At 36.4% G+C, this 16,494-nt stretch overlaps 1 protein-coding gene across 2 annotated transcripts in view; it reads right to left on the bottom strand.

The window, feature by feature from the left end:
• DENND2C (DENN domain containing 2C) overlaps positions 1 to 15,924 on the bottom strand; it is a 36,289-nt gene extending 20,365 nt beyond the window's left edge. For both annotated transcript variants that reach the window (XM_061186142.1, XM_061186143.1), the window contains exons 1-7: positions 15,070 to 15,924; positions 14,249 to 14,385; positions 13,710 to 13,822; positions 12,947 to 13,117; positions 9,659 to 9,755; positions 5,521 to 5,565; positions 3,515 to 3,702 (exon numbers count right to left, since the gene is read on the bottom strand). In XM_061186142.1, coding sequence (XP_061042125.1) covers positions 3,515 to 3,702; positions 5,521 to 5,565; positions 9,659 to 9,755; positions 12,947 to 13,117; positions 13,710 to 13,822; positions 14,249 to 14,385; positions 15,070 to 15,893 — 1,575 coding nt within the window. In that variant the 5' untranslated portion in view covers positions 15,894 to 15,924. The remainder of the gene's footprint in view (positions 1 to 3,514; positions 3,703 to 5,520; positions 5,566 to 9,658; positions 9,756 to 12,946; positions 13,118 to 13,709; positions 13,823 to 14,248; positions 14,386 to 15,069) is intronic.
• Positions 15,925 to 16,494: the final 570 nt, after the last annotated feature.

The following is a 16,494-nucleotide window of genomic DNA, read 5'->3' as shown; positions in this document are numbered from 1 at the left end:
AAGAATCTTAATTCACAATTCACATACTAGTGAGAATATTTTTATGAATCATGGGACATAAAATAAATGAAAATCTATTCTACAGTATACTGATAGCAAAAACCTAGTTAGCTCAAAACACTCTCTGATCAATAATCCAAGATGTTTTGAAAAGGCAGATGAACGTTACTTAGAAAAGATACTATTTTTAGAATCCACCCCATATATAATCATTTCCCTTAGCATATAATCTTCGCTACCTAATTATGGGTTTGCAACTTCCTGTAAGATTTTAGCATGGAAGACCTTTTGTGCAAGTCTGGTATTGTACTTTAAAGGACAGTCTAAATTTAGTTAAACCAAAAGACATTTTAAAATTAGTACAAAAACAAGCAGATAAGTCTAATTACCATATTGCCTTCATGTAACTAATCCCAATGATCTATCCTTTAATTTCTAAAACAAAACATGCAGCCATTCTGGGTCACTTAGATATTAAGCTCTTAAGAAATGGAAAAGCATTCTAACAAAATTTTAGTTGTGTCATATTCTATTATTTTTATATTGTTAAATGATTCACAGTCATCTTCATTCAAGGTTTTCCACATCAGAATCAAGAGGGGCTCAGGCAGCTCTTGCCCTCCCAGACTTATAGATGCCTAATGCACAATAACACCAGGTAACTTGCTTAGAGACATCCTTGAATTACTGTCAGAGTCAACTGGGTCCTCATCTGGTTCCAAACCCATAACTCAGGCTGTGTTGAAAACAGGTTCAACCTCGAGATTTCTCTTTGCAAAGGTAAGACTGATGAACAACAGAGAAAAAAATTAAGCTCCTCTTTATGGGAAATTTGATTCCTCAAGACTATCTAGATTACATTATTTTAGACTCTTACGGTACTGTGTTACTAAAGAGTGAGGTGACACTGTGCTCTCAGGCCACACTGAGGAATTTTATAAGAAATTAAACATTGATTTATTTACAGCAGGAATGTTGGTGAGGACTTTCTTAAAAAATGAGACCCCATGCAGGAAATGTCTCAGATTTCAGTTCAGTTGTGCTTCACTAGCTTTTTTTTTTTTTTTTTTGGCTGCGTTGGGTCTTCGTTGCTGCTCGCGGGCTTTCCCTAGTTGCGGCAAGCGGGGGCTACTCTTCGTTGCGGTGTGCGGGCTTCTCATTGCGGGGGCTTCTCTTGTTGTGGCGTATGGGCTGTAGGCGTGCGGGTTTCAGTAGTTGTGGCATGCGGGCTCAGTAGTTGTGGTTCGAGGGCTCTAGAGCACAGGCTCAGTAGTTGTGGCGCACGGGCTTAGTTGCTCCGCGGCATGTGGGATCTTCCAGGACCAGGGCTCGAACCTGTGTCCCCTGCATTGGTAGGCGGATTCTTAACCACTGCACCACCAGGGAAGCCCTTCACTAGCTTTTCTAGTGAAACATGCAACTCAGGGTTTAAACCCAAAGTCCTAAAGTTCCTGAGCAGGTAATGAGAGAAGTGGTCCAAGTAGTAAGCTGGAGTGTGAGTAAATGTCCCTGTTTAAAGGGATCACTCCTTCCCAAGGCCAGCTACATAATTTGCAGAGCACAGTGCAAGATGAAAAACTGTGAGTCCCTTGTTCAAAAAGCAGGAAAAAAATAAATGTAAAATGAAATATAAAACTTGTTACTTTCTTCTGTGGTTTCTTTCTCAACCTGCAATGGGGTTTTTGATTTTCTACTTAATGGCATGCTCCCTCAGGCATGAGGATCCTGGGGACAAGTGCAGACCCTCACAGGTGCCCAGGGACCCTGGCCTGCAATCTGGTGCCCAAGTGGCCCACCAGCTGCTGGGTTTCCCCTCGGGCCAGCTGCAGGACTGAAACTCTGTGTCCTGACTAGGGGTGGGAAAGTTGAGCCAAGGACCTCCCTTCCCACGGGCCCACTACTCCAACCCGCAGCAGCTGGGCGACCCTCAAGGGGTTGTAGCCTCCACATGGGGACGTGCTTAGTACTTGGACTGGGGGTGGTGAAAAGGCTTGCTCCCCCAGGCCACCCACTGAACACAGTAGCAATGCCCAGGGCAGGGAAGGATCTACCATGTGTTGGTTGCTTAAGACACTTCGGGGTTAATGGTTGCCTGATTCTGACCCCCCCCCCATGCCTGTCCAGAGGGTGGCAGCAGTCACTGAGTGAGTACTGAAAGGGGGAAGCCAGACAGGGCCTGGGGAACCAAGGGGTAGGAGTGAGGACAACTGGAGAATCCATCCTGGAGAGGCGGCAGCAGGTGACAGCATACATGAGCCAAGGCTTTAAGACCTTGGCACGTGCCCCACTGTCTCATCAGATCTCACTCCTCACTTACAAAACACAGATTCAAATATAAAATTATTAAGAACTTCAGTGGTGACTGCGGGGCAGGGTGCAGGGCCCTTGCAAGTGAGGGGCCTTGTGTGACTGCACTGGTCACATGCCCATGAAGTCAGTTCTGCTCCTTACTCAGCTTCAGCCAATTCATGCCACTTAGGAATGTAGGCTGAGTGTTGGCAGTCTTTCTAGTTTCTCAGGAGAAAGCAGAAATACAGATTTTTATGTGAAATATGACTTTTAAACAAAAAGTTGACAACAAAAATTTTATTACTTTATTACTGTGCAAACCCAAAAAACATATCTGTGGGCTAAATATGCTCAGAGGCCATCAGTTTGTTAAGCCCTGATGTAATGATCATGCTCTTTGTATTTACTGCCACAAAGCTCAGAGCCACATTTGGGGTCTATTTTGTAAGCTCTGGCAGGGCAGGGACCAAGAAGATCTATTTTAGTTGTATCCCCAGCACCTAATCTTGGCAAATAGTAGGTATTTATGAAATACTGATTAAATAAATGAATGAATTATTTTGTGAAAAAGGTACTGTAAATGAAATAATACCGTTAATAACAGTTAGCATTTATCAACTGTTACTATGTGCAAGGAACTGGATTAAGCACGTTATATACATTATCTCATTAAATCCTCACTAATAGGGAGTAACGTTACATAGTGCTTACTGTATGCTAGACACTGTTCTAAGTGCCTTATATTAATTATAGTTAGCTCATTTAATCCTCACCACAACTCCATGGGGTAGACACTATGAAGATTATCCCCCTTTGAGCAATGAAGAAAATGAGGCACAGAGCAGTGTAACTGCTCCAAGTCACAGAGCTAATCAGTGGCAAATGCAGATAGCTGGCTCACACTCCATGCTCTGACTGCTACCCTACTCTGCCACATTTATCACTCCCCTCATTAAGGATGAGAAAATTGAGGCTCTGTAACTTGCTAAAGGTCACTTAGTAAATAGCAGAGCAAAAGATAAAAACCCAACTTGAATAATGAGCTTTAACTCCCCCTTGGTTACAGCTCATGCCTGACACAAGATATCATCAGAGTGCACCAGATCCTACAAGAAGTACAGTATTAGTAAAAGCTAACTGAGACGATAGTAAACAAGAAGAGAGGGAATAAATACACAGAGACACAGAAACGTTCCTGGATGCCTCATAGCCTCCATGCACTTACCGTGCTAGGGAATTGTTGTATGACCTGGGGAATGTAGCTTATTTCTGATGGCTTCTTCTGTAGAGACACCACCACAAAAAGTTCAAATAGCTGCTGCTCCTGGAATTCAATTAGATCCCGCTCTAAGGTCTGGTAGTGAGGATTCCTCTTGGAAGATTGCTGCAGTTGTGCTATGCGCTTGTAGCGACCTGCGATGAGATCACGGAGTCTTGTTTTCCTTTATAGCCCCATCTTCCCTCTAGCACCCAGAGGTCATGACCCACGCGGGACTAGTCTTCACTCAGTCGTTGCTAATGAATGTTGACTAACCAATGTCTGCCACCCAGACATACTTGTTAGGGCTATGACATACTTGGACAAGTGCAGATTCTCACAAGCACCTGGGGCCCTGCAGTGGGACCAATGTTCTGTGTCCCAACCGATACCTATGTATGTCCCAACACATACTCTGTGCCATCCCATCTTTCATGGCATGACACCAGGACACACGGAAAATGTCAGGTAAAAGCACTGGCCTGACAAAAGATGCCATTTTGGGGACCATGAAATCATAGGTGGGGGAAAAGATTTGGTAAAAGAACTGAGTCCTATAGAAGGTAAGTTCCTAAAGAGACGAGTTTGATAAAATTAAAATAAAAACTATCCTCACATTAAAGAAATGTTCTTTTCCCTTCTCTCCTTGGCATATATTACTAATAATGGACATATATCAATAAATGGTGCTAAATGCAAGAGAGAAAAATGACATGTAAGAAGGTATCCATTAGCAGACTACTTCTCAAAAGAAAGAATTCATAGAAGCATACTATTTAAACAGTATGAGCAATCCCACCCAAAAGTGGATACCATTTATCCTTTATTCTCATTTATCTCTAAATTCTGAATAATTTGCGGTAGTCTCCACTAGGGGACATGCAGTACTTGCAGAAGAAATAGTCTAAGCATCCCAGAGATTTGCTTATGTGTCATTCTGAGCCAATGATGGAAAGACTCATCCTCTAATTGTTTTGCTTTTCTTTTGAGATATGATGCATTCTGCCCCCAAAGAAGTTACAATGTAGATCAAGATATTAAGAACACTTAAAAAATAATTTTGGAGTGCCTCTCCAAAATTATCCAGTACATTTAGTGCTCTAGGCAAACCTTCCTTACCCCAAAGGGCTCAGTTCAAGTCAAGAAAATTTTAGGGTCTGTTTCTCAGTAGCAACAGAACAAAATTAATCATCTTTACACATCCAAGCTGAACCTGATGATGACTTAAGTTTCACCTTCAGTCAGGCTACAGAATCAAACACCTGAAGCAATTTAGGCTACTGGTAGGAGCACATGATTATTAATCATAAGATCAGAGTATCAGACCTGGAACTGCCCTGTACTCAGCTTTGATAATTCAGGTCTCCTATTTTTTTCCATGCTTCAGTTAAACAGAAACTAAATAATTTGCTGTGAAAATCCATTAGATGAAGGATACAGAGCACTATGACTGATTGAACAAATACAGCCAAAAATGCACGGCATCTTCTACATTCTAACAGAAAGTAAATGGCACAATAATTTAGAATATAAATACCTATGAATAAGAAACAGATCAGTGTTTCCTGTCCCAATGTCAGAGATATCTGAGATACTCAAATGAGTGACTATGAAGAACTCAGATATTTAATGCAAAGTATTTGCCTCAAAGAATGACTCACATACTCTGTTTTGGCTGCTGCACATATGTCTGAATGTGCAGCTCTGCCACTCCCCTCTTAAGATGGAAGAACATTCCATCTTAAGAACTACACTGGTCTGCCTCACTACACCACAGGAGATTTTTAATGCTGTCAAACATCTGACAGTGTACTGTTTAGTTCCCCAAATCTCAACAGGTTCTTATAATGAAGAAATCACCGACAAAGTGAAACTTCGTGTAGAAAAAACGTGCTTAATCACAAAGGTAGGTGCCACTCCACCTACAACCAGGATCATCACGCGAAAGGGAGCAGCCCCACTGACTCACTCACTCTTTGGCAGATATTCGGCATCACTTTCGTACCCACTGGTTTCACCTGAAAAGAAAGAGCTTCCATTTGTATTGTCCAACAAGAACAGGCAGAACATGAGGACGAAAACAATGTAAAAGCTCCACAGACCTGGGGACTTACTTGGAGTAAGGAATAATTAAGGATGCTGAGCCTTTCTCCAAACCACTTAGCTGTATCAGGGCAGGACAGGTGCAAAAAAGAATAAAAGGCTCAGAGAAGAAACTATTCCATTCCATCTTCTTCCCATACCCACCTCCCTCCTCAGTTCCCCTCTCATCCCTAATTCTAGAAATTAACAGCAGTTCAGACTAGTTTTAGAAAGCCTTGATCAGAGTGGATTTTATTTCTACCTTCATATCGTTGTCTTTATATTCCCAAATAAGGTATCAAAGGTAAAACACCAACCTGGCTGAACAAAAATCTCAATACGGAACACACTATGAATTTAGATTAACAGGAAAATGTGAGGCTAAGAAAGATTACCAAATAAGTTTATGAAGTAATATTCTACCTCTTTTATGATGCCTCTAAGCCACCTCTAATGCCAAACTAAACTGAACTTTACTCTGAATTCTTATAGTACTCAAATGGCTTTGAACTGCTCTTATTTTCCACAATTGGATTTTAAGTATCTTGAGGCTAAGGGGCTTTGTTTTTAGAAGGGAATGTTCTGTACAATACTAGGCACATTGTCAATTTACAAAAAAAAAAAAAAAGTAAGAAAGAAAACAACCAAAACACAAAACAAAACATCGTGAACAGGTGAACGAAAAATTTCTAAATTAAGTCTGAAAAGTTAAAGCAAAATTTTAAAATATAAAGAAAGGGAAAAAATTTTAATGTATCAGGAAAAACAAGGGCTAGGAGTCATAAATGAAAAATGTATGGAAGTTTGATTGTATAAAAATGTAAAATTTCTAATCTAATAAAAAATCATTAGCAAATTCAAAAGGTAAATAAACTGGGGGAATATTTGTAATCCACATTGCAGACGCAAGGCTAAGTTTCTTAATATTCAAATAGCTGCTACAAATGAATAAGGAAAAACACAGCACAACAAAAAAAATGAATAAAAGAGTAGGAATAGGCAATTTATAGAAAAAGATTGATAACTATTGATAAACATAACTGTCCAAATTCATAATTAATAAAATAAAAAAAATTTAATAAATTAAAACAATAAGTAAGATACACTTTTCAACCATGAGACTGCCAAAAAATAAAAAGCTCTAATAAAACACAGTATTAATGAAGATTACAAGGAAAAAACCACTTTCAAAAGCTCTTCATAGAAATATAAAGCTGTTTTTTTTTAAGCTGTTAAAATCTATTTGTGAGACAATTTGGCAGCAGTTATAAAAATGTTAATTTATGTGTTCTTTAAAGTATGTGTTCTTTGATTAAGTACACTGCTAGGAACTTATTCTACAGATGTATTCTTCCCAATATACAAAAAAATATATAAACAAAAAATGTATATTACAGCATTGTTTGAAGAAAAAAAATCTATATCTATATATCTACCTATCTATTTATAAAAGTTAATTATCCACAGGTTAAATAAAATGTTAGAAACAGCCAAAACGTCTACCAGCTAAATAAAATTCTTCTACATCTATACCAAGAAATACAGTACAGCTATGTGGACTCTATGTGTTGATACCAAAAGAGCTCCAAAGTATATTAATTACATTTTTTTTAAAAAAGCAAGACATACAAAGTCTGAATAGTATAAAACTATTTGGGGAGAAAAAATATTTGCATGTGCATAAGATTTTCTGGGAGTAGTAGGAGGAGGTTTGGGAAACTTTGGCTTTCCATTTTATGTTATTCTATATTATTGTAATTTCTTGCTGTGCTCATTTTAATTTTGTAATAAGGAAGAAGAGAACATAAAAAAAAATACTGTCTCTTCATTAGATATGTGGGAAAGGTACACAAGACATGTTACAGAAAAAGCAGGTATTCAAATATTGTGTACTATACAGGTTTTATAACTTCAAACTAACTATAATGACAAAAAGTATACTGGGGCTATAAAATATTGTTCAGCATGAAAGAACAAACACCGTGAGCTCCTGAGTCCTATTTGTATCCTTAGCATCAAGCACCTCTTGGGAGCCCATGAAGTGTTTGGAAAGAAAAAAAAAAAGAAAGAGGGAAGGGAGGAAAGGTAATTTACCTGGAAAAGACCTTACAAAAGATCATTTAAATGGCTTTAACATATTCACATCTATGGGTTTTGACAATCTGCATTCCAAGACACTGAATGAAGGTTAAGGGGTTTATAAGCCAATAGGAAAATCTGTTGAGAATCTGTAGGGATCAAAAAAGTACTAGGTTGTCCCTTTTTTAAATGTGACTTCAACACACAAAATTAAAATTTTGAAGAAGGACAATAAATCATTTTGTGACACCTGATAACTGAGAGTTAAGAACTGTTTAGGTTGGAACAGATTCAGTAAAACCTAGCATGTACCGGCAGAGTAGGTAAATATAATTATCTGGTTCTATGAGGCATTGTTGATATACAGACAAAAGCTTAAGGAGGTAAACAAAAATCTGAGAACTGTGATTATTGAGCCAGGAGATCCTCAGGCATGAGAGAAATTCCTCGGGTCCACTGAAGGAGTTGGCCACAGAGACTGAGTAAATGCATATTTCCTTTGAGCCACGCAAAAGAAAACAAATTTGTAGGGACTACTCCTTTTTGTGTGTGTATGTGTTAGAAGTTGGCAGTTTATGCTCTTGAATTTTTTCTTTTCAATAATGATACAGTGAAAAAAAGGATTTGGCTCTTCAAAAACTTTTCTTAGAGCCAAATTTACTAAAATGTTCCTAATCCATAAAGCATTCAAATAAAATAAGAGATCGGTGATCATCTACCTAGGGTGGCATATCTGGTGAATACAGTTATCAATAGAGTGCTGTTAATATGGGAAAATGATAATGTTTTCTAAGAATTTGTCCTGGTTCCAGTGTCTTGGTATTTCACAAGATTTGTAATTTATAATTTATTTCCTTATCTATAAAACAGTAATATTGGCTACATGTGGTTATTTAGAAAAACAATCATAATAGAGAAGATTAAGACTTTGTGGTATCATGTTCCTTGATTCAGATTGATGCTTCCTCCTCTGGCTCAGCTTCTTCCTCTGTAAAATTAGGATAGTCCCTACCTCCCAGTGTGGTCATACGTTATACACCAGATAAAGTACATAAAGAAACTATTACTTCATTCAGTAAATGGTAGCTATTATTATTAACAATAACCAGAAGTATTTCTTCTACAGAAGAGAAGGCTGAAATGTTGTAATAACTGCTTCTGAAGATATGAAAACTCACATTTAAAATGATGATGAGATGATTTTAATCATCACAAAGTAAGAAGAAAGAGTCTTGAATTATTGAATGGGGAAGTTTATTTTCACATAGTAATTGTTAGAATGAAGAAGAGATTTTCAATGGAAATTAAGAAATTTCTGTCTTTGGAAGTCTGCAAAAATATGAAATATTCTTTTCTGGTATGACTTGGCTGTTGTTTCTCACTTATGAATCTCACAGACAAAAACTGCTAAACTCTACACGTCCTTTGCCAGACAACCAAGTTAAAGTTGTAAAGAAAATTCTACAATAATAATTCACTACAGATGTTGAAAGTTTCGTAATTAAGACAATCTAAGTTTTATCTAGGCATCTGAAGGATAAAACTACTGAACTTATTAGATGACTATAGGTTGAGTACCACATACATTCAGTATATATATACTTAATATTTTCATTTCTCCACTGAGAGAGTCTATACTGACAAAAGACTATAAATCAAAGTAGTACTACAAAATAAGGATGCAACCTGTCCATGAAAATTAGTCTCATTGGTTTATAACTATTTTTTAATTTATTTACTTATTCATCCAATAGTTATTACTTGGTACAGAACTAAACAAAAGGGATTTGAGGAAGAACAAGAAATAATCTCTTAGCCTAAATAAGTTTTATGTTTAAGTGGGATAGACAGGAAAGTAAACCAAAAATTATAATTCACATCAAACATTAAATTATATAATGATTCGCCCCTCATATGCTAATAGCTATGGACAGTTGGAACAATTCTTACCTTTAAAGGGAGGTACATCTTTTCCAGTGTAAAGGTGTAACTTTACCCTCTTCTTCCCTCTCTTAGATTCAAATATATCATCTATTTTCAATACAAGCTGAAAAAAGACCAGAAAAGTACAAGTTAAAACAAACACCAACAAGTTTTGCAGCTTGATATTAACTTATTAGTGATTCTCGTTCAGAGAAAGATCCATTTTATAAATAAACACCTTTACATTTTTCAATTTTGAATCTAAAATTATCTTTAGTAAGATGATATGCTATTCTAATACATACTCCATTTAACATGGGTAAGAGAAGTGGGAAAGGATATTTCCTTTCCAGAGGAATTCAGCACAGGCTCTTAGGGAGATTGCTTGTCATTCCATGTCACAACATGCAGGAAATCTGGCTACTGCACTCCATATATTGACCAAGCCTTACCAATGGACTCAAGTTTTTGCTTGCCCAGAGTAGGAAGTGGGATATTTACTCACTTATAAGGCAGGGTGAGGCACAGTTATGTCCGCTCCCAGGAATTTTTGCAAAGAGAGGATAATCACGCTTAGAAAGCTTTAGTCAAAAGGAATACTCCTTTGCTACTGGGAGCACTAATATTATAATTTATTTTAGAAACATGTCATAAAAATAGGAGATTCTCAAGTATGCCCAAGTACAAAACAATGTTCCATTTAATATGCATTATTCATTACAATTCTTTCTTTGCTTCTGGGAAGTGTGTATAAAAGAGACAGACAGACTAGGCTTAAAAAAGAGAAAAGAATTAAAGTTGATCAACAGCCACTTTTAAAAGGAGAAATTGATTAGTTTTTCTATGTATATTTTTCTTAAAATTCCAAACTTTTTCTTAACTATCAATCTTGATTTAACAAATTTAATGCCCAGAATTACAGTTGTTAGGAATATTATATAATATGATAACCAACAAAGTTGTTTGAGAAAAATGCTCTTGTTTTTTCCTTTGTCCTTGTTTCTCTAGCAATCCTGGCAATCCATAGGCAGTGAATCAGTCCACTGCAAGAAAAATAACATGTGAGAAACATGTGCTTCCAATATGCAGATTATTCCCACATTTTTGGATGAGTTTATTCTTTTAAAGATTTTCATAGCTATAATTCAAATGAAAAGTTACCAATATTCTTAAATATTAGCATTATTAAAAAAAATAAGAGAATCCAACATAAAAAGGTATTGCTAGGGGCTATAGGAAAGATGTATGAGAGTAAACATGTATTTTGGGTACATAAGGACCAAAAGTAGTAGAATTATTAATGTGTATTTGAAAAGTATACTTAAAAGTATACTCAAATGTTACAAAGGAGAGGGAACTATCTATTCTAGAAATATGAGATAAAGTAATAAAATTTAAATTTTGATTATGAGCTAGGAGCCTATAATTACCTTCTAGTTATAGGAAATACTGTAGAATATTCTTCCTAAGAAATGATGGAAACCATATTGCTGTACACACTTGACACAAACAATATAAAACATTAGGAAATCTACTCTAGCAAACAGTCCCACACAGATTGCCACAGTGGAGAAAGAAAGGAAGGGTAGGGAAGAGGCATATGGACTAGATCAGTTATTTTCAAACTATGAAACCAGTTTCCCTTCCAGAGATAGCTCTAGTCATCAAAGAGGAAATAAGTGAAAACTGCTTTCCTCATGGAATGTTGTTCCCGAAGATAGTCCAAAACCAAAATTCGTATTGCAAATGAAACATCCCAAAAGGATTTAATCCAAGGAGGGTCACAGGTAGAAATGCTAACAGTCTGTTCCTGCCTGACAATCAAGAATTCATCACCATTTTTCTCTTCCCCACTTCTCAAAAAAACCTTTGGGAAAATATCAGAAGAGGAAAAGTTGCATCATCTCACCTATAATCAGAAAGAGAACAAGCTTTGAGTACTCAAGGGATCCACAGTACATAAAATACTGAGGCATGAAATCAAAAGCACTGCAAATATCCTCGAGTCTCATTAAATTCCACAATCCATAATTTCTAAATATTTGTTAATGCTATTCCAAGAACCACATCTTAAATACAATTCCTTATGTGTTTGTGTTCTAGCCCCTGTGAACACATGATCTGCTGTTTCTGGAACATGTGGGAGGCTGCTTTGTTGTGCCAGCAATTCTTTTTTTTTTTTTGGAAGTATAGTTGATTTACAATTCTGTGTTAGTTCCTGGTGTACAGGAAAGTGATTGTTATGCATTATATATACATATATCCCGGAAATTCTTTAAACCTCTGATTTTTAAGCAGTCCTCACCATACTCAGGAGAAAAAACACCTAAAGATTTTTTTTTCCAGAGAGATCAGTTTAGTGCTTTAAAAAAACTCTGTGTCTTTAACACTTCACATATTAAAGAGGGAGGGGCAGGAAATGGATCAGAAGAATTAAAGTAACTGTGGAACAGAATATTTCCCAAGGAACCAATCAGCAGTTACTACACCAAGAAACAGCTATGACTTTTGTTTAACGTTAAAATCAGGTATAGAAATCATGTGCTAAATGAATATAGCTAATTCAGATGGGATTAAAGAAAGGAATACTATTTAAATGATTTTATTTCTGCATAGTAATCCTGAAAACATTCTGAATTACAGAACAAAATAACATAAAGAGTTTTTAAATATTTTCATGTAATTTCTTAAATGTCTCTCCTAAAAAAATATATATTACAAATAATCCAAATTTCTTTATTTTGGTTCAGTGGCTCTCATTGAGATGATTTACAGACTTATTGCCTTTTCTCCCTTGAGAGAGAAGTCATTTATTTAATATAATTGGCAAAAATTTCTATTCCCAAGTAATAGTAAAATTTCTTTTTTCCTTCCTTTGAGTGGACATTTTTGGCATATACTTTGTCATTACCGAAAATCTGTAAACTCAGGCACAAAACTGAATTAACTTTGGCTGTTATACAAATGAGTGAGAACAACACTGAAGCCAGCTTACTAGAAGGTCCTTTTACATGAGGTTCTAGGGCTTCCTTCACACCGGCAGCTGATTTTAATGAGAACTAAGGTAACTAGAGTGAAGCCCTCCATCTAAAATCAATTTTCCAAATCCACACACACACACAAAAACCTTGGCAAAAGCCATTCATGCATTTTTCTTGCATGAGCAAAAACTTAAAGCTTAAGGCTGCTTTCCAAATCTTCTAATTCCAGTAGGTCAGTTCTAACCTATTATTCATTTCAGTCTAAAGTTTATTTATTCGCATTTGTGGAAATGCTGAAGTAAGAGTTGAAGAATCAAAGTACTGGAGTTCCTACCCTTGGAAGATTTTTCCTTTTCCTGTTTGCAACTTCTCCAGCTCGGAAAAGCTTCCATTCAGTTAAAGTGACAGGCAACGTGGTATCCTTTGTGAGCTTTGACCGTAAATAAACTTGTGAGCTCTTCAGTTCCATAGTCTTCCGGTGAAGGAACTGAGGTTTGGAAGGAAGCTAAAACAGAAGAGGTACTGCTAAGGTAAGATCATCTAGGTAATGCCTGTGTTCTCAAAGTCAAAGCTATCCCCCCAAAATATTTATCTTTCCTTTAAAATCATCTAAAGTGAGGACACCGTAATTTCTTTTTCACTGTTTGTAAAGAAGTCTCTTGGGTTTCTAATCCAAGTTCTTCTACAACAATGTAATCAAATTTCCAGAAAACAATAGCTCAGAGTCCTCATTAGCTCAAGGCAGCCTTTGCTTTCAGGGCTGGTGAGTGCTTTCAGGGACCAGACAGGTAATTTAGGCCACAGGTTGATGTGAGACTATTACAGTGCTGTGGTAACTATAGTGAACTAAAAGGTTTATGGTCTGTCTAAAGGTGTTTGTATTCAAGTCTTCTGAAGCGCTAAAAAACAAACAAAAACCCCTCCCCAAAACCAAAAAAAAAGAAAAGTTTTGTGCTGCTCCCCCCAAAACAAAACAAAGAACAATAAACCCACATTTCAGTGCCTCTTAGTTTTGGCCCTAGTTAAACCATTTTAACCTTTTTGTAGGATCATAAATAAGATTCTAATATTTTCTTATATTAATTCTCTGGTTATACCTTGGGTGCCTTGAAAGCACTTTTAGGGGGTGGTAGCTTCCATGTTGAAGGCGATCTCCACATGGGCAAAGGCTGCACTGGAATATCTTCATATGGATTTTCTTTGGTGGGATCTTGAAAAATAATGAAAAAAAAAGTTTAGAGGAACATAATTAAATGGGAACACTGACTACACTTAAAAGGAAAAGAAAGCAAAAACTGGCTAAATATGTTCAGCTTTCTACTCTACATTGCTGTAGGGATGTAGGTCTCAAAATCAATGGTACTTTAAGCTCACAAACCACTCAGGCGTCCAACCAACCTCAAAGAATTCTCAAAATACAATACTACACACATCTACTTCTGAACTGAACAGTCCAATAAACTAGTTGTAAAATCCATTAGAGAATTAAGGAATTTATACAACAAAGGTTTCAATATTAGAAAGGAAAATCTAGAGCAAGACATGCTTGATTGTAAAAGAAAATAACATACTCTAGTTAAGGGCTCCACCAACTACATACTCACTAAATTTAATTGCAAAGTTTGTGGACACCTACATATGATATCCTCATAGATATTGTCCTCAGACTGTGTGTAATAAAGTGCTGAGCCAGAATTTCTTCTAAGTTCTTCATGAATCTTCCGGGAGTTCTGATTTCGAAAGTGCTGAATGTCCTCAAATTCAAAGGATTTCCTTAAGAAAGGAGATACATTTTAAAGTTGTATCTTCTAAAACTCTAGTATTCTTTATATTGGTATGATAGACACAAATTGATAAGAAAAGGACTTAGTGTACAAAATTACAAAGGTGTTTTATCAGATACCTAAGAATAATAAATTAGGCTGATGCCCTATATGCACCATGAGAAAACTGGAGGCTTTTAGCCAATTACATTCATGTTCTTCTTTGGGTACTTTATTAAATTCACTCTGTAATAAAAAGTGAGGCTAACGCCAGCATGCCCTAAATGAAGTAGAAGAATGTACTTGTTTCCCTATACATTTTTTTTTCTTTTTTGGCCGCACCCCGTGGCAGGTGGTATCTTAGTTCCCCAACCAGGGATCGAACCCACGTCCCCTGCATTGGAAGCGCGGAGTCTTAATCACTGGACCGCCAGGGAAGTCCCCTATACATTTTTAAAAATATAAAATGGAAGTTTTTCTACGGTACTTATGTCAGTAGATTGTCCTGGATATTACCTATACTCCTACTGTTTCACTTGTATGTATTTTCCCCTTGGGTTAATCAACATCTGTATAATCAAATTATAGGTGTAACCCACACATGGAAATGGAAATTGGTTTGAAAAGGAAACAGAAGCTCAACAGTTCTATAAGGAAAATACTTAAAATCATTACCTTTCAAATAAAAACATACCTTTTAGATCTCCCTCTGATTTTTCTGCCATATTTCTTTGGTTCAGGTTCCTGAGAAGAGGCTAAAGAGGACTCTGTACAAGAATTATTTTCACAGTATTTTCTGTCACAGTTTCTTTCTTTACATGGCATAACACCAGATTCAGATAAATATCTGAATGTCCTACGAGGTTTTGGCAAAGGATTTATAGAAGGTCCACATTCTTGTCCCTCAGGTTCAGAGTAAATGCTTTCTAAGCTCTTTGTTACTCCATATGAACTATCCAGACCTCTGAAATTCAGTTCTTTTTCTGAAGAGTCACAATGTTCTAAAGCTAAATTTAAGACTTTATCTGGGGGAAGTGCTTCTATTTTCTTCCACAATATCTGTGAGGTATAGAAATTTCCTGGAGGTAATGAAGTCTCTGGATCCAAAACTTCTTTCCGGCTTTCGATTTGTTTGGCCCGAGAACATACCCAGTTGGATTCTGATTCATTTTTAAAGAAGTGTGTATCATCATATTCACGTTTCTCACTTTCATCCTCACTTTGATTGTGGCTTTTGGCATCTTCATTAATACCTTGATCAACATTTTGAGAGTTGGTGACATCCAGCTTTTTGCTCTTTCCCTCAGCAACAGGATTTCTCTTAAGAAGAATCTCTTGATTACAGTTATTATATCTCACTCCAAAGTCCTTTGGATCGCACTTATCTGGATTAGATTTACCATTAGTTCTTCCTTCCCACTGAGAAATTTTTTGTTTGATGTTTTTGCAGTGGCTTCTTGACAGTGTACGAGCAGCAGAACGAGAAAAACCAACATCCATGTTCCCAGTTGGGTGCATGACAAGTGATGAATTTTACTGAGGTTCCATTACAAGTAACTGTGAAATACTATATTCTTTATCCTGTCAGTTAGAACCCAAACAATTCCAGTATTCTCCTTTCATCTTTAACTTGAAAATGTTTTAAAAAGAAAAATTCTGATCATCGATCCTTGTCGAAAATGGCTACAACTTTATCTTGAATAATCCTATTAAAATGAAATAAATATGTTAACACAGTTTTATAATTTCCTAATTTAAACTCCACTAAAACACTGCCCACCTATCCCTAAATAAGTTGCTTACATTTCATATGTAAAGATGTACCTGTCATCCATTAAGCAATTCAACCTCATAAAGGCATTCCTAAGATGGTGCTATAATATTACAGAGAAAATATTACTTATGGTATTTCTCAAATTGTCTGCTTTAACATTCTGCATATTTAATTTCCTAAAGTTAAGTAGAATGAGGTTTTATAAGAGATTATATATAGTAGTATACAGTATTATTTTGCGATAAATCAATTCTTTATGAAACCTTCTGTTAATGAAACAAGGTCCAACAGAGTATTATAAAAAGCATACAGAAATACATCTCAAATAACCAAAAAGTTTATGTA

This window comes from Eubalaena glacialis, chromosome 3 (assembly GCF_028564815.1).
Source record: "Eubalaena glacialis isolate mEubGla1 chromosome 3, mEubGla1.1.hap2.+ XY, whole genome shotgun sequence".
NCBI classification, from domain to species: domain Eukaryota; kingdom Metazoa; phylum Chordata; class Mammalia; order Artiodactyla; family Balaenidae; genus Eubalaena; species Eubalaena glacialis.
This window is presented reverse-complemented; position numbering and strand designations above follow the sequence as displayed.